This window comes from Melanerpes formicivorus, unplaced genomic scaffold, assembly GCF_026170545.1.
Source record: "Melanerpes formicivorus ecotype bairdi unplaced genomic scaffold, bMelFor1.0.p_v2 SCAF_30, whole genome shotgun sequence".
Lineage (NCBI taxonomy): Eukaryota > Metazoa > Chordata > Aves > Piciformes > Picidae > Melanerpes > Melanerpes formicivorus.
The window spans coordinates 6,842,795-6,869,590 of record NW_027142382.1 but is presented as its reverse complement, the minus strand read 5'-3'; the positions used below and the strand labels follow the sequence as shown (position 1 = coordinate 6,869,590).

General features: G+C 45.2%; 1 protein-coding gene across 6 annotated transcripts in view; it reads left to right on the top strand.

Moving 5' to 3' along the window:
• The window catches only part of AGPAT3 (1-acylglycerol-3-phosphate O-acyltransferase 3), a 123,827-nt gene that overhangs the window by 89,262 nt on the left and 7,769 nt on the right, over positions 1–26,796 (top strand). For 5 of the 6 annotated variants that reach the window (XM_068155160.1, XM_068155159.1, XM_068155163.1 and 2 more), the window contains 7 exons: positions 9,253–9,479; positions 14,517–14,686; positions 14,879–15,040; positions 19,691–19,844; positions 20,298–20,400; positions 23,497–23,572; positions 26,193–26,391. In XM_068155160.1, the coding sequence (XP_068011261.1) occupies positions 9,302–9,479; positions 14,517–14,686; positions 14,879–15,040; positions 19,691–19,844; positions 20,298–20,400; positions 23,497–23,572; positions 26,193–26,391 (1,042 nt within the window). In that variant the 5' untranslated portion in view covers positions 9,253–9,301. Of the gene's footprint in view, positions 1–6,648; positions 6,740–9,252; positions 9,480–14,516; positions 14,687–14,878; positions 15,041–19,690; positions 19,845–20,297; positions 20,401–23,496; positions 23,573–26,192; positions 26,392–26,796 lie in introns of those variants that run through there. The other variant, XM_068155165.1, reaches the window with a different exon arrangement.

Genomic DNA, 26,796 nt, shown 5'->3' with positions numbered 1-26,796 from the left:
TTAACATCTTTATTGATGATCTGGATGAGGGCATTGAGTCCATCATCAGTAAATTTGCTGACGACACCAAGCTGGGGGCAGGAGTTGATCTGCTGGAGGGTAGAGAGGCTCTGCAGAGGGACCTCGACAGGCTGGGCAGATGGGCAGAGTGCAAGTGCAGGAGATTGAACACATCCAAGTGCTGGGTTCTGCACATTGGCCACAACAACCCCATGCAGTGCTACAGGCTAGGGTCAGAGTGGCTGGAGAGAGGCCAGGTAGAAAGGGACCTGGGGGTACTGGTTGATGGTAGGCTGAACATGAGCCTGCAGTGTGCCCAGGCAGCCAAGAGGGCCAATGGCATCCTGGCCTGCATCAGGAACAGTGTGGCCAGCAGGAGCAGGGAAGTCATTGTGCCCCTGTACACTGCACTGGTTAGGCCACACCTTGAGTCCTGTGTCCAGTTCTGGGCCCCTCAGTTTAGGAAGGAGGTTGACTTGCTGGAAGGTGTCCAGAGAAGGGCAACAAAGTTGGTGAGGGGTTTGGAACACAGCCCTGTGAGGAGAGACTGAGGGAGCTGGCATTGTTTAGCATGGAGAAGAGAAGACTCAGGGGTGACCTTATTGCTCTCTACAACTACCTGAAGGGAGGTTGTAGACAGGCAGAGGTTGGTCTCTTCTCCCAGGCTACCAGTACCAGAACAAGAAGACACAGTCTCAGGCTGTGCCAGGGGAGGTTTAGGCTGGATATTAGGAAGAAGTTCTACACAGAGAGAGTGATTGCCCATTGGAATGGGCTGCCTGGGGAGGTGGTGGATTCCCCATCATTGGAGGTGTTCAGGAGGAGACTTGATGGGATGCTTGGTGCCATGGTTTAGTTGTTTAGGTGGGTTGGACTGGTTTATGGGTTGGACATGATGATCTCGAAGGTCTCTTCCAACCTGGTTTATTCTATTCTAATTCCAAGGAGTATATTCTCATCCAATTTTGTAACGGTAGCTCAGTAACTTTTTTTTTCCCCCCTCTTTTTGAGGTCATGTTGCACCTTGGTGACCTAATTCTGGCTTAAGGTGTTCTTCTGTTCACGAAAATTCTTGAAATCATTGTTTAATGAACCCTGAATCAGCCTGGCATTTCAGTGAGGGCTGTGCAGGGAAATCAGTTTGTAGCTCTGTATTGTGTGAAAAAAATAAGCTAATGTTCCTCAAGTTTAGAAGGCTAGGTCTGTAGCAGACGGTTTATAATGCTGTGTAGGATGTGATTGAATGGTTGTCTTCTTTTTTACAGCATATCTGGAGAATCCCTAGTACAGACTGTTCAAATGCTTACCAAAACTGTTGTTCTACTTCATTTCCTTTTATTTGCTTATTAGCTGTACTGACTCACTGCTCTTGATCTAAGCTATATTTTCTTGCCTACTTAGCCATGGTTGCCAGTGGTTCTTCTAACAGTGTACTTCTGAAATAAATTGGGCTTGGGTGTACCCTACTTTCAGTGGTGGTGCCATGGCACAGTGAGCCCCAGAGTCTTGGGCTGCTTTGTTGAAGTCTGGAGCAAAGCCCTGGGCAAATGCTCTGTCCGCTGGTTTTGTGTGGCTTCTGCATTGTGTGGGTCAGGCTCCCAGATTCCTCATCCCTGAAAGAAATGTGCTAAAGTACAGGAAGCAGAAGACCATCAATTACCTACTTTCTTCCTGAATATTTTCCTGCATCTGAGGTAGCCTGCACAGTAACGTCTTCTGCAATGGTTTTGTTTTAAGATAGAGCCCAGCTTTCTATGTCTGTAGAGGGGTACAAGGCCAGCAGGGGAGGGGGAGGTGAAATTCTGACTTCCATCTAGACATTAACTTTGCCATTTAACTTAAATGGGACCCAGGTTTCTCCCTGAATGTGCCTGATAAAATGAGAAAGTAGCCCAGGAACTTTAAAGATTAATTTAAAGACCTCATTTCTCTCTACAACTACCTGAAAGAAAATTGTAGTGAGGTGGGGGTCAATCTCTTCTCCCAGGTAACTAACCATTGGATGAGAGGAAATGGCCTGAAATTGTGCCAAGGGAAGTTTAAGTTAGATGTTAAGAAAAATCTCTTTTCTGAAAAAGTAGTCAGGCATTAGGCCAGGCTGCCCAGGGAGGTGGTGGAGGCATCATCCCTGGAGAGGATAGGATAGGATAGGATAGGATAGACCAGGTTGGAAGAGACCTTCAAGATTGTGTCCAACCTATCATCCAACACCACCTAATCAACTAACCCATGGCACCAAGCACCCCATCAAGTCTCTTCCTGAACACCTCCAGTGATGGTGACTCCACCACCTCCCTGGGCAGCCCATTCCAATGGGCAATCACTCTCTCTGTATAGAACTTCTTCCTAACCTCCAGCCTAAACCTCCCCTGGTGCAGCCTGAGACTGTGTCCTCTTGTTCTGGTACTGGCTGCCTGGGAGAAGAGGCCAACATCCACCTGTCTACAACCTCACTTCACGTAGTTGTAGAGGGCAATAAGGTCACCCCTGAGTCTCCTTTTCTCCAGGCTAAGCAACCCCAGCTCCCTCAGCCTCTCTTCATAGGGCTTGTGTTCCAAACCCCTCACCAACTTTGTTGCCCTTCTCTGGACACTTTCTAGCAAGTCAACCTCCTTCCTAAACTGAGGGGCCCAGAACTGGACACAGGACTCGAGGTGTGGCCTAACCAGTGCAGTGTACAGGGGCAGAATGACCTCCCTGCTCCTGCTGGCCACACTGTTCCTGATGCAGGCCAGGATGCCATTGGCCCTCTTGGCTGCCTGGGCACACTGCAGGCTCATGTTCAGCCTACCATCAACCAGCACCCCTAGGTCCCTCTCTGCCTAGCTGCTCTCCAGCCACTCTGACCCAGCCTGTAGCACTGCATGGGGTTGCTGTGGCCAAAGTGCAGCACCCGGCACTTGGATGTTCAAGAAGTGTGTGGACGTGGCACTTCAGGACAAGGTTTAATAACCATGGTGAGGTGATCTTAGGTTGATGGTTGGACTTGATGATCCTAAACTTTTTTTCCCCACTGAAACAGTTCTGTGATTCTGTGATTTGCTGTGAATGTATAATTAAGTTTTTTAAAGCTGGAGAGCCACTGGACTGTTGTCTTTTAGTTATAAAGGTATTTTCTGTTCTGCAAGAAACAATTATCTCTTAGAGGTAACTGAGGTAATTACTTCACAGTATCACAGTATTACTAAGGTTGGAAGAGACCTTGAGGATCATCTAGTCCAACTGTCGCTACAGACCTCATGACTAGACCATGGCACCAAGTGCCACGTCCAATCTCCTCTTGAACACCTCCAGGGATGGGGACTCCACCACCTCCCTGGGCAGCACATTCCAATGACCAATGACTCTCTCAGTGAAGAACTTTCTCCTCACCTCCAGCCTAAACTTCCCCTGGCACAGCTTGAGGCTGTGTCCTCTTCTAAGCATTGAACATAGCTCTAGATGATCAATGTTATTCTTTTCACGTGTGTGGTCTGTCACAGCAGTGCCCAGGAAAACAGTTGACTGCCCCTATGGCAATGTAGTGCTTCTGAGGGGTGTTAGAATGACCACACTGGGACCTGGACTTTTATTTACCAACCAAAAAGGTACAGACTGACACTGAAAGCTTTGCCTCACATCTCTGCTTGGGCTCTTGGGTAGTTGGTTAGCATTCTTGAGTTTTCTGATCTCAAAAGGAGAGGTGAAGGAAAAAATGTTTATGCTGGTAATATTCAGAGCTGCTTTTAAAAACAAGTAGCCTGAGTCTGAAAAAAAACCTGAGTCAGAGAAGTCTGAAGGGTGGAAAGTATACTGAAAGAACAACTCCTGGTTGTTGCTGTTTGTACCTGTCTTATACACATGAAGCAGCTCATGGAACAGATAGTTCTCACTTAGAATAAAACAACCACGAAGAAATTAAGTTTTATGTTTTCCTTGTAGTTCTTTGATCAACACTGTTTGTAGAATTCTGAAAAATGGGGAGAAAATTTGATGAGACCTGGCCAGAAAAAAGATGCCTCTTTCTTCTGCTTCTGACTCGGGATGGTGTTAGCCTTCCTTTGTAAACAGGGCTTGCCAAATTACTCAGACATCAGGGAAGCTTACAAAGCTCAATCTGGAAAATACAGTGGTGTAAAATATGATGGTAAAAAGGTAGAATTTCTGTGTTGTAAGGATTCCACTCAGTTCCTCAACCAGGAAAAATGTTATGGGGTAGGTAAAAATACTGGAATTCAGGGTATAGGGGCAGCACAATCAGAGCAAAAGATTTCTGCACGTGAAATCTTCACTCATAAGTGAAATCTTCACTCATAAGTGAAGATGAATACGGTGTGGTAGAGTGGAAGCTGCTGGAAAATGACAACAGCATGCTCAGGAAAACTGGAGGCAAAAGGCTGGAGGTACAAGTATGTGCTGCTGCTGCAGGTTTTGTTGTTGCCAAATACATTAATCCTCACTGGCTTGGAATATTAGTATCAGTGAATGATTTCTTAATTTCATGCTCATCTTAATGCAAGCCTCATGAACTTCAGAGGAACTGTACACACACAACAGCATTAAATTAATTAAAACCTGGATTTCAAAGTGGAAATACTATATTCTGGGACGATGAACGGCTAAATCTTTAATTCTGAGTGCGTAAATAACTATGCTTCATGAAATGGCTGTAATGTGCTTAGTGCATGTTGGGCATCTGTGGTTCTTTTGAACATGATTCTTTCATAAAAGGAGGCTGATGCAATCATTCTGCTTCTGCTCTTCTCCCTTCTAATGATTTTTCAACTTCAGTAGCTGTTGTCAGAGGATGTAGGGAGGCAGCTAGTAACACTAAGGCCCCAATAGAACTAAAACTTGCAAGGGAGGTCAAAGACAACAGAAAAGGCTTCTTCAAATACATTGCAGGAAGAACTAACACTGTTCTTTCTACTGAGAGGCACGCGGGATCTATAGATACCAGTGAATCCTGGCAAATGTGGAGCAACTCCGTACCCAAGATATCTGCAGGATAGTTGCCTCCTTGTTCTATACTTGAGAGACATATATGGCAGGATGGCATTCAACAAGTCCAAGTGCCGGGTGCTGCACTTTGACCCCAGCCTGTAGCTCTGCATGGGGTTGCCATGGCCAGAGTGGCTGAGAGCTCCCAAACAGAGAGGGACCTGGGGGTGCTGATTGACAGCCACCTAAACATGAGCCAGCAGTGTGCCCAGGTGGCCAAGAAGGCCAATGGCATCCTGGCCTCTGTTAGGAATGGTGTGGCCAGCAGGAGCAGGGAGGTCATTGTGCCCCTGTACTCTGCTTTGGTTAGGCCACACCTTGAGTCCTGTGTCCAGTTCTGGGCCCCTCAGTTTAAGAAGGACATTGAGACACTTGAACGTGTCCAGAGAAGGGCAACAAGGCTGGGGAGAGGCCTTGAGCACAGCCCCAGGAGGAGAGGCTGAGGGAGCTGGGATTGTTTAGCCTGGAGAAGAGGAGGCTCAGGGGTGACCTCATTGCCCTCTACAACTCCCTGAAAGGTGGTTGTAGCCAGGAAGGGGTTGGTCTCTTCTCCCAGGCAACCAGCACCAGAACAAGGGGACACAGTCTCAAGCTGCACCAGGGGAAGTTTAGGCTGGAGGTGAGGAGAAAGTTCTTCACTGAGAGAGTCATTGGTCATTGGAATGTGCTGCCCAGGGAGGTGGTGGAGTCGCTGTCCCTGGAGGTGTTCAAGAGGAGATTGGACGTGGCACTTGGTGCCATGGTCTAGTCATGGGGTCTGTGGTGACAGGTTGGACTCGATGATCCTTGAGGTCTCTTCCAACCTTGGTGATACTGTGAGACTGTGATGTAAAGCATTTAAGAGCTTTCTCATCAGAGAAGACAAAGACAAATACAATGGAGAGCATGTGATAAAGTCAAGCAGCACTGTGAGGTGGGGCACTAAAAGGCAATGGAAGTGTGCTCTTTGGTCTGAGCTGCGCTTCTCACTCGTGCTCTCCTGCAGCATGACTCTGAAAAGCGGACACTTGGCAAGGATGTGAAAGAAGGGAGAGTACTGAAGTTGCCCACAGTTCTCAGTGTGGCTGCACAGGAAGAAGTGGAGGTTTTGTGGCAAAAGGTGACTTTTTTGAAGCTAAAGGAGTTTTAGGAGAGGAAGAGGAGGGGGGGAGAAAAGATTTTTTTCCCAGCAAAGTTTTGAGCATGCACAGTGTGGCTGTACTGTAAAAAAGAAACAAATTACAAATGCTGAGACTTGCTGTCATAAGCTAGGGCAGGTGTTTACTTCCCATGTGTCACTTAGCTGATCTTAGTATATGTGTCAAATGCAGAAGTGTTGCTTCTCCTCCTTCCCACAAGTGATTTCTCTCTCTTCTCCCCAGTCTTACCCTGGGATTCAACAAAAGTGCTGCTGACCCACCCCCCGGCCCCAGCCTGTTGGCCTGTCCCTGAATTGCCTAGCTGTCTTGTGTTTGCAAGAATGCAGAGAAGTAAAGAATTCCTGGGTTAAGATTAACTTCTAGTTATCTTAAAAGTCAAATACAATTAAGTGATGGATTGACAGAAGGGACGTTGGCAAGTTCTCTACTGAGCACTGAAACTGGAAGGATCAGGTAACAAGACCAGCCTGGGGTTGTTTGTTGCTCCCTGTCCATTTTAAGAAATACAAGTGCACCAGCTGTAGTTTGTGGAACAACTGAGCAAAAGCTGTCCTCAAAAGGTGCCAGATGAGAGCCAGATTTGCTTTGGCAGCTGTCCTCTTCGCCCTGCAGCAATACTGGTAAGTCTTGAAGTCCACAAATGCACAGGGGTGCAGTGAGGTCTGGTGCAGGCACACGAGGCCACACAGCTTTGGAATCACACCAGAGTGAGATGGTGCCCAGCATGCCAGGCAGGACACTGGAGCAAGAGTTTTCCACATGTACTGAAGCTGGAGAAGCAGCATGCTGCAATGTCCCTCCACAGCTTTCTGTGGTAAAAAGGTTGTCTGTCCTTTTGGGTCTGTAATGTGGCAATGTCTTTAATGTCAGGGATACATACCAGAGTGTCCCAGTTTTGCTCCAAGTGCAGAGGCTGTGAAAGTGGAGCCTAACCATTTTGAGGTCAAGTATTTACGTTTCTATTTTTCCTCATGCTGTTTGTATGTGCTTTGGGCCCATGTCTGAAAGGGTCCAAGCTGTGCATTGAAAGGCAGTAAGTGCAGGCCTAATGACTATGATTGATACTGTCATCAGCAGAACTGCTTGGCTGTACAGAAGGCAAGTAGGGATTCAGTAAACAGTTGGGGGCAGCAGGTGTGCAGGGAGGGAAACAACAATCTCCGGGTTTGTTTGAACTGTTTTTTGAGAGAAACCAGATGAGAAGAGTGTCTCTGATCTTGGAAGTGAAGAGCATCGTCTTTAATGTTTGGTAGTAACTAATGCAGTGACTTGAAGAGCATGCCAGTGGAAAAGATAAATGAGCCTATTGCAGTGTTTAGGGAGTCAAACACTGACTATCATGGCTACCTCCCATACAGTGGTATGAACACTAGTGGAATGCATCCCTTTGGGTAGGGGAGAGGAAGGAAGACTCCACTTGTTTCTTTTTAAGCACAAGTCTCTGATTTCTAACAGCTGTTCTGTAATTTATTAATGGAAGAAATGTTTCTTCTATTTTTACAAGAAGAGATCAGGAGAATTCAGATTATTCATTATGAGCAATATCAGCTAATTCACTTAGTTTACTTTCTGTGATAGGCACAGAACTGGCTTCCCCTCCCCCCCCAGTGTGCTTCTGAAATGGGTAGTTTATTAATAATGCAAAAGCTAAACATTCTGTCCCGTCAAAAAGCAGTACCTGGTCTGTGGAAGAGATGGCAGAAAACAAACTTTCACAAGTGAAATTGCTATTGACTTCTGGAAATAGCAACATATTGTATGCAGGTGGCAAATGAAACTGGTTTCGTTCCTCACAGCTGTCAGGTATTTCATTTTCAGAGATTGGGACCTTCTGCTTCACCTTTGCATGCTTGACTTGTTCAAAGTATTTGTTACAGTCTGCTGGTCGTTTGCAACACTTGTGAAAGCTGAACATAAATACTGTCAGCAAGCTTTGACTGTGGCAGAAAATCAGAGTCACGCTTTTATTTTTTTGGATGGCATATGAAGGCTGCAGTTTGACAAACCTCATTGGCTTAGGTGTAGGATTTCTAGTACACAGCGGGTCAAAAAGAGCTGTGCCAGATAATGCAGGGTTTGGAATAAACTCAATGTAGTGGCTTGGTAAATACACTTCATTGGGTTAACTGTGTACTGGCAGGATTTGTGTTGGATCTGACTTGTCTGTTTAAGCAACTGTGACTGTGCTGTTTGGACATTGCCCTGATCACTGCACCTGGTATAAATGTGCAGTGTGCTCAGAGTTAAGTACTCTGGCTGATTTGCTGGAATCACGATTCTGCACCAAAGCCCTTTCCAGATTGAGTTTGTGCTGCTACATAGCCTAAGGTTTTTCTATATTCTTACTCCCCCCCACCCCCCTCCTCCCCACACTAGCTGGGGTATATGATCATGGAACTGTGGCTTGGCAAAGTGAGAAGTTATTACATTTGCTCCAGCATGGATTTTGGCTGTGGGAATGCCTAATTTTCATTTCTATGCCTTAGTGTGGCCACGTTCTGTGTGACCAGCCCTGCTCTTTCATCCCCAAACACAGCAGGATGAGGAGCTTGTTCCCTAGATGAATTGCTCTACTCTTCTAGTCAAAACAAACATGTAACAATGTCTCTGTAGCCCCTGGCAGCCCTTGCTCAGTGGTCTTTAGGGAGAAGTGTGTATGGAGCAGTGGCTTAGAGGGCAGGCCAGGAAAGCATCAGTTGGTTTACACAGCTTGACTTGGTATGCCATTTATCGAGTGCAGGGGGCTGAGACTCGTGTTGCCATCCAGGAGCAGCAACTCCTGAAGGTACAGCAGTCACAATGCAGCTTGTTTACCAGCTGGGGCTCAACTGCTTTGCTGTGAGTTCAGGGCTGTGTGTTCCAGCATTAAGTCCAATTCGTGATCTTCATTTGTGGAGAGGTGAGAGAGTTTTCAGCAAACTTAGTGGGTTCTAAAGTGTAAGTAATGTTTCCTTCCTGTTTTTGAAAGTGATATGTACCGTCACTCTTTGAAGAACTGAATGAGGCAGGCTTGGAGAGTAGAGCGTTGGGCTCCCATTGCTGAAGTTGCATGGACTGTTTCACTGGTCTTGCTTTGCTTACCCTCAGGGTTTGTGAATCCAGTTTCCATTTGATCCTTTTCTTTCTCTTTCAGGACAGTTATTCTGAGTGACGGCCCTTGCACACGCTTCTGAGTGGTTATCATGGGCTTCATTGCCTTTCTGAAGACCCAGTTCATAGTTCACCTCCTCATTGGGTTTGTCTTTGTTGTGAGTGGACTGATCATTAACTTCATTCAACTATGCACTCTAGTCCTTTGGCCCATAAACAAGCAGTTTTATCGCCGAGTAAACTGTCGCCTTGCCTATTCACTCTGGAGCCGTGAGTATGCTTAAAGGGGACCTGAGGGCTGGGGGTGGCAAGGGGCATGATTCTATTGTCTTTTTGTAACTAAAGAAGAAAATACTATCTACACATGTATATACACACAAATACGAGACAGAAATGGTAAGTTAGGTGTAGACTCTGCCAGAGCAGTTCAAAGCAGCCATCTTTTCTGAAATACTGGCAAAGCATACAGAACGTCAAGGGACTGATACATATTGTCACTGCTATTCAACTAAGTGGGAAATAAAGCTTCACCCCACCCCCAACCCCAGCTTTACTGATGGGAGTTGCTGGTTCTGTCTCAGTACCACCTTCATCCAGCATCAGAGCCTGTGCTGAGCGATAGAGAAGGGGGAATTCGGAGTCTGCTACAGGTCTTGAGCATATGGACAACATTGACCACTTAATTAGGAGCTCAAGTTGACTGTGTGGTCTGCAGGGAGATGTCAGTCTTAAAGTATCTAGTGTAGGTGCCTCTATAGCTGAAGTGTGTAACAACTTCAGAGTGCTCTTACACCCTGCAGTGTCTATCTGTGATGCCAGTTTCTCCTATGGTGAGCAATTTGGCACTCTTTTCTTCTTCTGCCTGTGGGACAGCTTTGCAATGAGTGCAGATGCTTTGCTCTTCTCTTTCAGGCCTTTGCAAAACTTCCTCCCCATGGATGGCTCTTTTTAATCCTCATAGAGCTTAGCAGGGGATTAGATTTCTGAAATGAATGTTTAGGAGACTCCTTACTCCAAATGTCACCTCCTGTTTCAGCAGTGAATCATCTAATTCGTTTCCATTCTCCATCCCCTCCCAGTATACATGGCCACTTACCTTAGTGCTGGGCTCAGCATCCAACTCCCACTTTGAGTAAATGAGTCACCTAAATGAGTACTTAAATTGCAGCTGAGCAGTCCACTGACAGGCACTCACATTTCTTAAATCATCAATGTGAAGTACTACCAACTAAACGTCTCCAAATGCCTAGTTCAGTTTCTTTTTAGATTTGTTGTCTTTGTCCTTCCTGTATTTTTTTGTCTGACCTATTGAGAATGTGGCCTAAGAAGCACAGCAGAAAGGAAATGGAGTAGAGAGTGGCAGGCAGACTGTGAGGAGAAGAGTTGTTCTAATGGAAGAAGCATCATAGTTTGAAGCATCAAAATTGGCTTGGTTGAAGAGGAGAGGAGTGGTGATATAGTATAGAATAGAATAGAGCAGGTTGGAAGAGACCTTCAAGATCATCGTGTCCAACCCATCAACCAATCCAACCCACCTAAACAACTAAACCATGGCACCAAGCACCCCATCAAGTCTCCTCCTGAACACCTCCAATGATGGTGACTCCACCACCTCCCCAGGCAGCCCATTCCAATGGGCAATCACTCTCTCTGTATAGAACTTCTTCCTAACATCCAACCTAAACCTCCCCTGGTGCAGCCTGAGACTGTGTCCTCTTGTTCTGGTGCTGGCTGCCTGGGAGAAGAGACCAACCTCTGCCTGTCTACAACCTCCCTTCAGGTAGTTGTAGAGAGCAATAAGGTCACCCCTGAGCCTCCTCTTCTCCAGGCTAAGCAACCCCAGCTCCCTCAGCCTCTCCTCATAGGGCTTGTGTTCCAAACCCCTCACCAACTTTGTTGCCCTTCTCTGGACTTGTTCTAGCAAGTCAACCTCCTTCCTAAACTGAGGGGCCCAGTGTGGGGTAGTTCCTTTTATTTGCTTGTAAGAATTTCTTATGTGCTTTGAATAATCCCAAATCTGAACTCATCCTGAAAACTACTGTGGCACTAATAATTTGGCTTTTCTGAGGATGCAAGCTGCTTGTACTTGTAAGGCGTGTAGGTTCAGACCCTGGATTTCTTACAAGTTAGCATTGTGCATGGAAAAATCACACTTTAAATGCTGTTATATCTTGTATATGCTGAAAATAACCTAACCTGTTGTTCAAAAAAGGTTTGGAGAAGCTGAGTAGATAATTGGGTTGTACCTAGGCTAACTCCTTGTGTATAGCCTATTACAGATTAAATGATTGAGGAAATGAAACCATGAGAATTAACATAACTGTTACGTGGGATTGCAGAGTGCTGATGGCCTGTAATGGAGGAGCCAACAGAATGTGCACTTCAGTTGTGATTAATAGCAAATTAAGTAAGCTGTGTAAATGCAGCCCTTCCAAATGCTGCCATTCATGATGAGATATATTTGGTTATGTGGAAGCCTTTTGGCAATGAACCTGTAGATTGGTGTTCTGCTCCAGATGATACATTTTGTTTGCTTACTCCAAGCTGCTTAGTTTTAAGCTGCAGGTGTTCATGTGAGAGCTGTCTGTAACAGAAGCTGCTGTGCCCATCCAGCAGAGGATTGATGTGCAGGGATAGATACACTTGTGATTGTGCATCTGGCTGTGTCCTGCTGAAAACCACACCCTATTCTTGCTGTATCTCTTCTCAATTACATAAAGCACAGCTTCAGAAAGGGAAGGAGATAGACTCTATCCAGTGTCCGTGGTAGACATTCAGACAAAAAAAGGTCTGTCAGGCTCTGGTCTCAGTTTAAACTTGGTAATACATACTTCAAGCTATCCTATATCAGCTCCTTTCAGGTATCTCACACCTATGGAGAGCACAGCATGTTTCCTTTACCCTGGTGGCAAAAATGGCCTCTCAAATGTTAGTATTTCAAAGGAGAGGTGCACCACTCCTCCTGTTGGCTTTGCTTCTGAGTGGCTTGCAATACCATGAACCTGCTGGCTGTGGTGTGTGAGAATCTTGACTGCAGGAGGGAGTTTCTTGTAGCAAAGTGATGTTTGCCCTCTACAGGAAGTACTCCAAGCCAAGAAAGTGTTACCATCCCTTCATTCAGAGGGATGGGCTTGCTGTGGCACCGACAGGATCAGTGCCACACAAAACAGCTGTAACCCACATACCCAAAAAAAAAAGGAAATGAGAGCTGTAACCCACATACCCCAAAAAAGGGAAACAAGCCCACTCCTGCTTATAATTACATCATTTATCAGCACACTTGTAAAGGACAATCTGTTTCCTCACATTAATTCTCCCTCTCATCAAACCTCCCTCTCTCAGTATGAACGCTGGCAGATCTCTAAGTAAAGCTTCCTCCACTCTTTTAGAGTGAATGGTGCACGAATTGCTCTGCAGAAAATAACTCACACTTGCCTCTGCAGATTTCTCTGTTCTGATTTTGAAGAAGAAACACCCATTCTGGTTTATGCTTTTATAAGAAAAGGCAGCAACTCTAGCAAGTGCAGGAGATGTTCCTCCTTACTACACAGATAGCGATGGAAAGGCAAAATTGCTCAGAGTACTACACTGTGTTTGGTACTATTTGGCACTTCATTTTTCTGTGGTGGAGAATGCTCCTTCACGTGCTTGGAAGAGCACAGCTCTCAACTGTGGGCATTCTTGCCGTCCTCTTTCCCCTAATACTAAGTCAGGGTAAACAGATCACGTCATTCACTAAGGAAGCAAATCTGAATAGAAACCTCTAGTGATAGAAACCTCTAGTTAGCATAAACATATTCTGTCTATCCCCTGCTGTACTTCCAGTTGACCAGGCTTACAGTCTCTTGATCAGCAATTTGCATGACTTTTTTTTTTCCTATACCTCCAGATGAGCAAGTCTTGAAAATGATACAGAAGAATAACTTGGTAGATAAGTTGTAATGTGGACAAGACAAATGAAAAAAGTAGTGCTAGAGAAGCTATGCATCTTCAGCAGACCAGGGCTGTCTTTCAGTGTCATTCACCTGAGTACTGTTTGCCCTTTCTTTGATATGGTGCAAAATTGGACCCACTCTTATTTAGCTGTATTAATAGGTTACCCTGTTGTGACCCCACTGATCAGAAACCCTTGTGCAGGAAAGTGCTTCTCAGTTTTGCAAACTAGGGCTTCCCAATGGAAAGTGGAAATACTGCCTGGCAGAACCTGACGTAAAGAACTAAGGGAGTGACTTCCAGTTTTTTTATCCTGCAAGCTTGTTGTAGTAATGTGGGAAAAGTTGGACTTGTTAACTGCCATATTTGTGCAACCAGACTTTGATTGCATTCATAGCTCATTGAAATGAGAAAATACCAATGACTACAGTTTGCATGGAAGCAAATCTTCCTACTGGGAGAATGAACTATTCTCATACTTTTTATAGTTGTCCCATGATACAAGCAATGCCTTCCATCTGTGTCATTACACCGAAATGAAAGAAACAGGCTAAACATAGCAACTATGTTCTGTGTGTGCTGAATTTTAGTGGAAGCTGGTGTGGTGGGGTTTTTTAAGATATGAAAAGGGTGAAGTGGGAAATGAGAAGAACAGGTGATGAGGGAAAGATTCAGGGTGGAGTAGAAGAGATGCTGGGACATTAAGAAGCTGGAGAAAACAGAGAGGGGAAAAGGCTCATTCTTTCTTTTGCAGTAGAAGACAGACACAATCTGCCATTCCTGCCTTTGGGTATCTTGGTAAATAAGCTCAATTCTCTGGTGCTTCTGACTCTGACCATAATGCAGAGGAATTGTAGTCCTGTGTTCTAATAGTAAAGTCTACTGCAGAAGATCCATGGTACTGTACCCCTTTAAAAGCCTTTTATTGGTCTGTTTATCTCCATAAAGTTTGCTTCATGTTTAGTAAAAGCATTAGGCTGCATCTATTCATGATTTGTGTTCCACCTGGGAGAAACTGTGCTCATTTAGTGGAGCAATCTGCAGCTGAACTGTGCGTTTTCAGGCACAAAGTTTTCAGTCTTTTATCCAGCAATCATGAAATTTCACGTTCATAATACAATACCCAACCTTGTCATTGCTAAAAACTTGTTGAATTATCCATAGTGCATATATCTAGTGCCCTAGATACTGCTTAAGAGTGGTGATGTCACTTGGTATATACCCATCTGAAGTCATGTAATCTCTACTGGGTTGGGTTTGAAAAGCGACAGTGTTGTTGGGAGTGGGATGAGACTAGGCACCTAGTGAGGCTAGAGGTGAAATGCTAAATGTGGCACCCCTAACTCCTCTCTCCACCTTCATAATGTCTGTTAGAGTTGGTAATGCTGCTGGAATGGTGGTCAGGCACGGAGTGCACCTTGTTCTCAGACGAGGCCACAGTGAACACCTTTGGGAAAGAGCACGTCATCATCATCTTGAATCACAACTTTGAGATCGACTTCTTGTGTGGCTGGACTATGACAGAGCGCTTCGGAGTGCTAGGGGTATGTGGGGCCACGAGCTTTCCTTTCATCTGCAGGCTGATAACTCTACCTAAAACCCATGCTTGTACAGTTTCTTTGCATTTAAGTTTCTAGATAACTCTGTCGACTTTTCATCATCTTGAATGTCTTTGATCTCGTCGTGCAAATTGGTAAAGGACACTTTTTGATTGTTGGTTTTTGTTTTTCTTCAAGAGTTCCAAAGTCCTTGCTAAGAGAGAGCTACTGTATGTGCCCCTAATTGGCTGGACGTGGTACTTCCTTGAGATTGTTTTCTGCAAAAGGAAATGGGAAGAAGACAGAGATACAGTTATTGAAGGACTCAAACGTTTGGCTGATTATCCTGAATATATGTGGGTAAGTGCTGAGTTTCTCCTCTAGTATCTTCTGCTAGAAGTGAAATGCTGACAAATGTACTCATGTGGCACTGTAGCCCTTTGTATCAGAAGATCTACTTGCTTCTTTATTTGTCAAGGAAAACCTGTGCTCTGTTTCAGGAAGTCTTTTGGGATCTGCTGGTGAAATGCTCTGTTTTCCTGTTTTGAGGGAAATCATCTGGGAAACAGTTCAGAAGCTTGCACAGACAATTAGAAGCTGGATGGAGATTTAGAAATCAGGCTTCAGTAATACTTGCTGATTTTGTCTGACCTTATTTTTACCTTTAAAAAAACCCACAACATGGCTGACTGCTTAATCCTTAGTAAAAAGAGCAACTTAAACTTTAACCTATCTTTTCTGAAATACACTAAAAAGGCACATCAACAAAAAAAAGTCTTTCCTGGAGGAGGGAGTGGAGTGGAGTGGAGTGGGGAAGGAGGGTGAGTGCACACAGGAAGTTTTGAGAGGAAATTCTTGTTAGTAAGTTCCTTGATCTGTGAAATTGTAGATTTCCCAAAAAGTTTCAAAGAGAACATATGGCAGGCTTCCATCTGCTTTTGTAGCTGTGCTTTTCCCATTTATTTTCACATTTCAGGGGCGAAACACCAGTGCTCTTCCCATGCAATGCTGGTTAGGTTTTACTGCAGCAACACAGTAGTACAATCCAACTGTTACCCTGCTTTTTGCTTCCAATACAAATGTTTTGACGAATTTGTTGGTTTGCTTTTATAGCAGGGCAGGTAAGGTACAGTGAGTTGGCTCATAAAACAATTTTCAGAGGCTTTTTGTGCATTTTAAGTGGTTTTCCAATAGTACCCAGTACAGCTTATTAAAATGAAGAGTGAAATAGTAGCCTGCACTCGTAGACTGTGAATGTGTCATTTGTGGGGTTTCTGTCATTACAAAGATACAACACGTAAGAATCTGGAGGATGTGCTTAAAACTTGCTGGAGTGTATGGATGTGAATGACATGTAATATCTCCTCCTGATTAGAACTGCAAAAACCCACTAAATTTTTAAAAATCTACCAATTATGAAACTCTGCAGACTGTACTTGGGTTGCACAGCTGTATTTTTAGTGGTTCTAAAACTGAGAACCAAGGGCTGGTCTCCAGTGAAAACAACGTGAGAGTATAAATGCAAGACAGTAAGCATTGATGATTTAAATCAAGACTTCCTGCTTCTTAATTTAAATCATGATTAAAATTGACTTGAGTAAATCAGTTTCCTAATTCTTGTGCATTCTAAATGCCACCATTAAGGCTGGCTGCTTAGTTTTCCTTCGTAAGGTCTTTCTCATACGTGCACTGCAGCGCAGTCTGTACCTCACTCACAGACTTGGTCAAGATTACTGCCCTGTGGAATAGAAGAGGGTGAGCATTTGCTGTAGAGGAAAGAAATTGCACTGCACACAGGGGTTGAGATTGTGGTGTTATGTTCTGTACCTTGCGCTGTCCTTGCCGCTTGGTCAGGTTTCTGTAATGAACACAGCCTCGAGGGCTGGATAAAGTCTGTGGTTCCAGTTCCTGCTGTTCTTTCACTGAGCTTTGGCAGGTGTTAGGCTCTTGTGTTAGGCTTTGCAGTTTTAATGTTCCTTTAACTTGTCTTTTGTGGAGACAGTAGAGGAAATGGTTTCAATCTGTACCAGGGGAGGTTCAGGCTGGATATTAGGAAATATTTCTTCACTGAAAGGGTTATCAAACATCGGATGGGCTGCCCAGAGCAGTAGTGGAATGCCCACCATCTCTCGAGGTGTTTAAGCACTGTGTGGACCTGGTGCTTAGGGATGTGACTTAGTGTTGACCCTTCAATGCTGGGTCGAGGGTTGGACTTGGATGATCTTTGAGGTCTCTCCAAACTGGATATATTCTGTGATTCTACAGAGAAAAAGTGAGCAATCACAGTACTGACAAACACCAGATGCATAGTAAAGCATTCAACAAGTCGTCTTTTGAATCACAGTACCACAGTATCGCCAAGGTTGGAAGAGACCTCAAGGATCATCGAGTCCAACCTGTCACCACAGACCTCAGGACTAGACCATGGCACCAAGTGCCACGTCCAATCTCCTCTTGAACACCTCCAGGGATGGGGACTCCACCACCTCCCTGGGCAGCACATTCCAATGACCAATGACCCTCTCGGTGAAGAACTTTCTCCTCACCTCCTGCCTAAACTTCCCCTGGCACAGCTTGAGACTGTGTCCCCTTGTTCTGGTGCTGGTTGCCTGGGAGAAGAGACCAACCCCTTCCTGGCTACAAGCACCCTTCAGGTAGTTGTAGAGGGCAATGAGGTCACCCCTGAGCCTCCTCTTCTCTGGGCTAAACAACCCCAGCTCCCTCAGCCTCTCCTCACAGGGCTGTGCTCAAGGCCTCTCCCCAGCCTTGTTGCCCTTCTCTGGACACATTAAAGTGTTTCAATGTCCTTCTTAAACTGAGGGGCCCAGAACTGGACACAGCACTCAAGGTGTGGAGTTGGTGCGGAATTGCATCATTGCATCATACTGCTGTGAGAGAGTAGCAGCAGCCTGCCCTTCTTCCCCTCTGTTGCTTGCCTGGCATGCAGTGGTTTATGTGTTCAAGTGCAGCAATGTTGCCATTGCTGGTGCAATGGGAATGATGTCTGCCTTTCAAAGAGGTGAAGGAGAAAAAGAAATTCACCCTGGGGGCTTTAGAAGGGCTTTGCTTGTCTGTTCTTAGCTTTGCATTGCTTCTAGTTTCTCTTTCAACTGGATCAGAGGCAACATACAGGCTGGAGGACAGATGGCTGTTTTGTGCTGCTTGAAGTCAGTATGGGAGGCTTTAATTCTTTAAGTTACTTGGGATACCACAGTCAGATCAGTGCCTTAGAAGATTAACATGGTGAAGGTTTTAGGGAGAAGCACCATTTTTTATAAACACCAGTGATACAAAAGGGGGAAAAAAATCAATCAAGAAGAGCTTTCAGACAAAGCAGTCTGCCTTCAGATGAGTAATTCTGGTTGCACAGTACAAATTTTAAATAAGGTAGGAAGTGATGAATGCTTTTTCCTAAAGCAGTTGTGTGCTGCTCTTTGGCTTGCTTTCTCTGATTTGTAGATCAGTTCATCACCAGCCAGCCAAAGCCTTCAGGGATTTAAAAGATTGGTTTTTTAAAGTAAATATTTCAGGTATAACCATTGAGACTTTTTGTCACTTTAAATTTAGTACCAGTGTTGCTAACATTAAATATAATTGTAATGAGTTGTGAGGTGGTGCTTATACCTCATACTTGATGACCAAATGAGGTAACTGAAGTATCACAGTATCACTAAGGTTGGAAGAAACCTCGAGGATCATCGAGTCCAACCTGTCACCACAGACCTCATGACTAGACCATGGCACCAAGTGCCACGTCCAATCTCCTCTTGAACACCTCCAGGGATGGGGACTCCTCCACCTCCCTGGGCAGCACATTCCAATGACCAATGACTCTCTCAGTGAAGAACTTTCTCCTCACCTCCAGCCTAAACTTCCCCTGGTGCAGCTTGAGACTGTGTCCCCTTGTTCTGGTGCTGGTTGCCTGGGAGAAGAGACCAACCCCTTCCTGGCTACAACCACCTTTCAGGTAGTTGTAGAGGGCAATGAGGTCACCCCTGAGCCTCCTCTTCTCTGGGCTAAACAACCCCAGCTCCCTCAGCCTCTCCTCACAGGGCTGTGCTCAAGGCCTCTCCCCAGCCTTGTTGCCCTTCTCTGGACACGTTCAAGTGTCTCAATGTCCTTCTTAAACTGAGGGGCCCAGAACTGGACACAGGACTCAAGGTGTGGCCTAACCACTGCAGAGTACAGGGGCACAATGACCTCCCTGCTCCTGCTGGCCACACTATTCCTAATGCAGGCCAGGATGCCATTGGCCCTCTTGGCAACCTGGGCACACTTCTGGCTTGTGTTTAGGCAGCTGTCGATCAGCACCCCCAGGTCCCTCTCTGTCTGGGAGCTCTCCAGCCACTCTGACCCCAGCCTGTAGTTCTGCATGGGGTTGTTGTGGCCAAAGTGCAGCACCCAGCTCTTGGACTTGTTGAATGCCATCCTGTTGGACTCTGCCCATCTGTCCAGTCGGTCAAGGACCTTCTGCAGAGCCCTTCAACCCTCTAACTGACCATCATCTGCTCCTAACTTGGTGTCATCTGCAAATTTGCTGATGACTGACTCAATGCCCTCATCCAGATCATCAATGAAGATGTTAAAGAGGACGGGGCCCAGCACTGATCCCTGGGGGATGCCACTGGTGCCTGGCTGCCAGCTGGATGTGGCACCATTCACCACCACTCTCTGGGCTCAGCCTCCAGCCAGTTCCTAACCCAGCACAGAGTGCTGCTGTCCAAGCCACAAGCTGACAGCTTAGACAGCAGTTTGCTGTGGGGGACAGTGTCAAAGGCCTTGCTGAAGTCCAGGCAGACCACATCCACAGGCCTCCCCACATCCACCAGGCAGTCACCTGATCATAGAAGGAGATCAGGTTGGAGAGGCAGGACCTGCCCTTCCTAAATCCCTGCTGGCTGGACCCAAGCCCTTGGCCATCCTTCAGGTGCGCAGTTGTGTGTGTGTATATGCATGGATTTTCTTTTGATCTCAAGATGTCCTTGGTTTTGTCCTTTTGTCTTGTACTAGTTTCTCCTGTATTGTGAAGGAACTCGTTTCACGGAGACCAAGCATCGAATCAGCATGGAGGTAGCTGAATCCAAGGGCTTGCCTAAACTGAAATACCACCTGTTGCCCAGAACCAAAGGTTTCACCACTGCTGTCCAGTGTCTCAGGGGAACAGGTACTGGCAAGCCACTGTGTGCGTTCTTTGCATTCATTATAATGGATTGCTTAGTATAGTCTGTGTAGCACAGCATAGTGTAGTTGATTGTTCGTTACATCCATTACAATCAGTGAGCTGGCAGTAATTAGCATCCAGCATGTCAACCCTTAATTTGTAAACTGCCACATAACTCTCAGATACCAGTCTTAAAAAAGCATAAACCTTTGGTATGTGTCATTGTGGCTTAGTTCATTAAGCTGTCTGGTGTTTTGATAACACACATGCTGCCTAGATGGGAATGTCGAGTGGCTGATACAGATAAACACTACCTGTAAACACAAAGGAGTGTGCTACCCGGCACCACTCATGCAAGGCTCACACTAAGCTCTGCTGCTGTTTGATGCAAGGATGCTGGCAGTGTGTTTGTTAGAATTGCTGCTGTAACAGCCATGTTTTCTTTCTTTGCAACAGTTTCAGCAGTGTATGATGTAACACTAAATTTCAGAGGAAACAAGAACCCATCTTTATTAGGAATTCTTTATGGGAAGAAATATGAAGCAGATATGTGTGTAAGGTGAGCATATAATGGTGAAGGTGGGCCCTAAGATGCGTGCTTTGGCAAGTTAGAGTGTATTCAGATTTTGCAGGGAAATGGCCTTTCCTGTAGTCTCCTTTTCCTTGTCCTTCAGGTTTCTCTGCACACCACAAAGGCCTTCTCTCTGTTTTACCCCCTGCTTCAGTTTGTTTTCATGTCAGATCCCGTGGTATCACCTTGCAGCAAGTCAGAGAGCACTGGACAGACCTTTTAAGCCTGGATATGACCACACTTGTTCCAGGGCTTCCCTGCTTAGTGCAGTGAGGACACTTGTCTACCTTTTTCTCTCCTTTGCTGGGAACAGCAATCCTACTGTTCTGCCCTCTTCCTGGTCCAACCTCAGTAGCCTCTTGTAGTCAATTGTGTAAAGCTCCTCACTGGGCCAGTTTCTCCCCTTCTCTCACATGGTTTGTTTAGCAGATTAGAAGTTAAATAATGCTGAAATTCAGACATCATATGAATGAGGTGGGACATCCTACACATTCCTCATTTACTGTTTCAGGCAAGAGAGTGCTGCTAACACCTAACTCCATGCAGCACGTACACACCAGCATGCACACACACGTGTGTTTCTTGCTTTTTCCTTACTGCCTTCTGCTTTAAAGGCATCCTTGGGATCACAAAAACTACTGAACCTTTCCTGATAAATTCCTTCTTTTCCCTTTTATGTTTGGACCTGACAACATCCTGGTGGTTTTTTCCACAGTTGTTTCCACAGTTCACTTCTATTTCTCTGGAGACTTCATCCACACTTTGGGAAACATTGCTACATTTGGATGATGAGGTTGATGTTTGGTTTTAAATAAGGGAGGGGAAAAAAAAAAGACCAAAAAAACCAAACAAGGACCTCACTACTTCCCCACACACTTTTCCCTTCTGGCTTTGGGTCTGTGTATTGCAGATGCATGGCATTGGCTCTATACATTGACCTGTAATGCAAGTAGATATGTCGTGATGAAGTGCCCAACAAAGACTTTGTAGGGAATTGCACGTGGCATAATTATTCATTGTGTCAAGGTATAGCAGCAGCAGTTTTGTGGAATAAATGCTATCCCAGGGGAGGCAGAGTGCTGCAGCCCTGATGGGGAAGGGAAGGATGTGTTGAGTACTGTTCTCAGGTACTGCAACTTCCACTACGTTTTAGTCTGCAGTTGGAAGGAAAACTGCAAAGGTGGTGGAGAGAGCGTGATGGGGTCACTCATTTGCAAGGAGCTTAACTTTTACTATTTACACTTGCCAGACATATTCCTGATGAGGAAAATGAGCAGACAACTTACCAGTTAGCAAAACAGGTGGTCAAGCAGTTGCCACCTGTAATTCCCTACTGATGGCAGATGGATGTAGCATTTAGGTAGGTCTGGGGTACACCTGTAACGTTATACATTGAAGAGCAGCTGCAATTAAATATCCTATGGCTTGCTAATGGAGATGGAAGTTGGTTTTATTTGTTGGTGAGGTATTGGGATGAAGAGAAATGTATTTTTCAGTAGTCATTAGCAGAAGTTCAGGTTCACAAAATTCTGTTGAGGATGATGCTGCCAGATGAAATTACTAATTGTGCTCTGTTGAAGAAACCAATGACTGTGTTCAGACACTTTTGATTTAATTCATCTTTGTGGACTGAACCAACGTTCTCAGGCTGCTTTTCTATACTTGAAGCTTTTTTTTTTTTTGGTTTGGAGTGGAAGCTATGAGAATAAGGAAACTCTTTTTACAGTCTTTTTGGTGGAAATTAAGCATGTCCTCAACATGCCAGCCGACCTGGCTTAGCTCAGCTCAGAGCAAGGAAGCTCTTGTTCTCGGTACATGTGTGTGCAGCTACTTGTGCAGTGGTAAGAGGCTTAGCTCTCTGCAGAGGATCCAGCCTTTTTCCGGGCTGGCTCCAGGGAAAAGAATCAGCTGAATTACCAAATGTCATTGCTGCGAGTACCCTCTAGTGGCGATTGCAGTGCAGCGACAACTTTACCAGAGAGCTTTCTGCCGGTGACTTTTTACTGAGCTTTTACTAAGCATTATTTATCTTAATCGAGCAGCTCCCTCTGACACAACTAATGAAAGTGAATCTGTAAAATGTCATGTTCAATTCGTTTATGGGATAAGAAATTATTAGAAGTGTATTAGAGTCTCTTTTTTCTGCTGCTGCAGACTTGGAAGCTTTAGTTTGTACTGCAGAACTACATTCCCTAGTTGAACAGTAGCAAAACAAATTGCATCTGGTATCACTGTTTCTAGAGCCCTCCCAGAGGTCACCTTGCTGTACGTACTGCCCTGCTGTGAGAGGGCCCTGATACAGTCCAAATGTTGCCAACATATATTCGTGCTGAGGGTAAGGTGTGTTCCTGCCCTCTAGAAACTGAACAACTTCTTTCTGAACTGACCCAAGACTAAGATGTATGCCACTGAGAAAGGAGATGGTGTGTTTGTGGGCATGTTAGTGGCCTGTCTCAAAAAATGAAAGAATGCAGGAAAATGGTTGGTTCTTCACCACTGGAATGAGGCTCTTAAGAGGGGCCTGTTCTTGGTGAGGTCAAGTCAGTGCCTGGAGCTGGGCATAATGTTCATACGGACCCAGAACTGCATGCATCAATTTGTAGGGCTGGAGAAGCAAGGAGAGATAAGTTTAGTCACTGTAGAAGATGTTCTCCTTGGATCTGGTATGAAGTGAATTTTTTAAGCACCCTTCCCATTCCTTCCTAAATGGAATTTTCACTAACAAAATGTAACAAATAATTATTCTGGAGTTTGCCTCTTGTCTTCTCCCAGCTCTGGGTGCCTTAGTCTGAGCTGGTTTTGGTGAAGGAAGAACAGTGAATGGGAAATGCTTGTTTCACTAATGTAGTCTGAAGTTCACAGGAGCTTGTACAATTTATTGTCTGAGGAATCTGAGTTTTTAGATGGAGAATTGGGTGTTAAATTTAAGTCCTAGTTCTTCTCTGCATTTAAGACCTCTGCCATCAGTGACAGTATTATCTGTAGCTTATGTCCTTCATTGAATGGAAGATCTTCCACAGTAGAGGTCTGAAGTCAAATACCTGGATTTTCTGATATTTGTTTTTAATCTCTGTACTAAACTAGGAGATTTCCTCTGGAAGATATCCCTCAAGATGAAAAGGAAGCTGCAAACTGGCTTCACAAGCTTTACCAGGAAAAGGTAAACAGCTTTGCTTTCTTTTCTGGCTTTTGGGACTTTCACAGGGGTAGTGTAGTAGGGCACTGAGTAATGCACACTCTTTCCCTGGATAGTGAGAAGAGATGGAAATATTATGTATAATTACACAGCCATCCCTCAAACTGCTGGAAGGAGCAGTATAGAAGAGCCTCTTGGCTATAGAAGACTGGCTAGTGAGTAGGTCTCAAATTGCCAGGAAGCACAAAGGGATTCAGAGAGGTGCCTGAATTGTGGAAGACTAATAGCAATCCATGATCTTTTTATATTCTTCATCTCTTTGGTCCCTGTCATACATTTCTAAAAGCTCTGATTTCCTTGTGGGTGGTTTTATGCACTCAAGAAGAGTGATAACTCTGTCAGGGCAGCTAGTCCTGGCTCTTAGCTGCAATTTTGCTCTGCTTTCATCTTTCTTATGCTGTCACTTTTCTCCAGCCACCTGGAAATGCAGCAGTATGTGGCATGGTACAGTGAGTCTCTGGGATCTTCTGCCAGGGACTGATGCAGCTGACCTTCAAACAGCCCAAGGCTTTGCACTGTGTCTCTCTTTTTTAATTTATTTTTTCCCTAGATGGTTAATTTCTTGGCTGCTGATTTAAGTTCTGTGGGGAGGAGGAGAAAACTGTAATTAATGTTGCCCAGCATTAGCCTTGCCACCGATTGATGAATCACTGAACTCGAAATGTATATTGTGTGTTGCTTATCTTTGTGGGGAAACAGAGCACAGAATCTTTTAACTATCTTGAGCTTTCTTCTGCTGTGATGACTTGTGCTGCAGCATTTTCACTCTTATGCTTAGTCTGTCGGTAGGCATCCTATTGTTCTGGGTTAGGCTGGAAAAGACCTTTAAGATCAAGTCCAAACGTAACCCAATTACCATGACCACTAAGCTGTGTCCTGAAGCACCACATCTGCAGCTTCTTGAACTCCTCCAGGGATGGCAACTCCACCACCTCCCTGGGCAGCCTGTTCCAATGCCTCACCACTCTATCAGTAAAGAAGTTTTTCCTAACATCCAATGTAAACCTTCCCTGACACAACTCAAACGCATTTCCTCTCCTCCTGTTGCTAGTTACTTGGGAGAAGAGACCATTACCAGCCTCACTACAACCTCGTTTCAGGTAGTTGTAGAGAGCAGTAAGATCTCCCCTTGGCCTTCTCTTCTCCAGACTAAACAACTCCAGCTCCCTTAGCCTCATGCCGTCCAAACCCCTCACCAGCCTCGTTGCTCTTCTCTGGACATGCTCCAAGATCTCAATGTCTTTCCTATACTGTGGCACCAACACAGTACTCAAACTGTGGCCTCACCGGAGCAAAGTACAGGGACACGATCACTTCCCAATGACATCTCCCCCAGCCTATAAGCCAGTGTATCAAACTTGTTTGTGGGTTAGTTAGTGTAATATAGGATTAGGGAGCTTAAAAAAAAAAGCAGATAGAATTGAGGATCATTGAATCCTGCTTCCTGCTACCAAGTGTGTGCCATCACGTAATTCCCTTGTGAAAAGGCTCTTAGATGGAAGAATTCCTTCAGAAATTGCCTGGTTGGGGGAACAGGTGTTAAGATGTGTGTTATACTGGGGTGGTCTTTGTTTGGCTCCTGCTTTGTTAAACAGTAAAAGTCAGCGTTAAGCAGATGCAGCACTGGCCACGCACTTGGCACCATTCCTCGGGCAGACTGAGCTGCTTGGTTTGCAGATGGAGGGTTTGGTGTTCTGTGTTGATATTGGCTGTACCTGTGTGCAACTTTGGTGTTGCCAGGGAGGTGGTATGTGTATATGTCGGCGTTTTACATACTGGGGACATGGTTTAGTTTTGACCCTTCATTGCTGGGTTGAGGGTTGGGCTGAATGATCTTTGAGGTCTCTTCCAACCGGCTGTATTCTGATTCTATGGTCTTAGGGTGGTAGCACTATGCTGTGGGTGGAATTCTCTTCCCACTCAGAGAGTATGTCCTGAAGAGGCTGTGTTACTGGCAAGAAATGCTGTGTGCTTCTCAGCCCTTGATAAGAAAAGTTTAAAAAAAACCAGCTTAAGTGGGGAAAAGAAGAAACAGCCAAACTTGAGCCATCCTTGGAAACCTTGGCTTGGACGCCTTACGGAACGTTCTTGCAAACCAAGCTAAGGCTGTGGACGTGGCGCTCCTCTGAGCGAGGCGTTTCGTGATTGCGTCTCTCTGCAGGTTCAGCTCAGGGTGTAACTGCTCTGACGAAGTCTTGAGGTTATCACTGGTTAGCTTGTGCCTTGCCTTCCTTCAGTGTTTTTCTGCTGTGCTTTGCTGAATCCTGCTCACCTTTCTAGAATTCAAAACGGGATGAGAAAAGCCTCCAGCCAAGGGGCTTCTGGCCTGGTCGGTAGCAAAGAGGCTGACATGGCTTCAGTTACTAATAGCAGCCAAGATTGCCTTAAGGAGGCCAATATGATAGCCTCAGTGATCAGCTGAAGTGCCCAAATAAATGACAGCAGATGGAAGGGGCTGCAGTGAACTCTTAATTGTTATCTTGCCACAGATACTATCCTTGATGTTGTCCTGGACTTAACTAGCGTTGGATTGCTTAGTGCAAACATTATGAACATGTTTTCTTCTATCTTCTCTCTCTTCCAGGATGCTTTGCAAGAGATGTATAATAAAGAAGGCGTATTTCCTGGCCAGCAGTTTAAACCTCCTAGGAGACCATGGACTCTCCTAAACTTTCTTTTTTGGGCTACAGTTCTCCTTTCTCCTCTCTTCACATTTGGCTTTGGAGTTTTTGCAAGTGGATCACCTCTCCTTATCCTTGCATTCCTGGGACTTGTTGGAGCAGGTAATAAAAGCAGAAAAGATCCTAATCCCAAAGTGACAACAACAGAATAATCCACTACCTCAAATATGAATGGGGCCTACAGAAGAGTACTTAGAGCTCACTCAGATCCAGGCAGGCCTTGCCTTCGCACCTGAGGCTGGCCTTCGCACCTGAGGCTGGCCTTCGCACCTGAGGCTGGCCTTTATACCTGAAGGAGAAAATACATGTACTGCACACCCTCTCTGTGAATTAAAAAAACCCCAACTGAACAAAAACCAAATAAACAAACCCCAAAGCAAACAAAACACCAACTGAAAATCAGAGAGAGCTCCCAACCCTTCACCCTCAAACAAAAAAACCCTCTCTACCAGAAAAAAAACACAGCAGGAGGGGAAGGGATATACTTCAGTGTTCATACTACCTGTC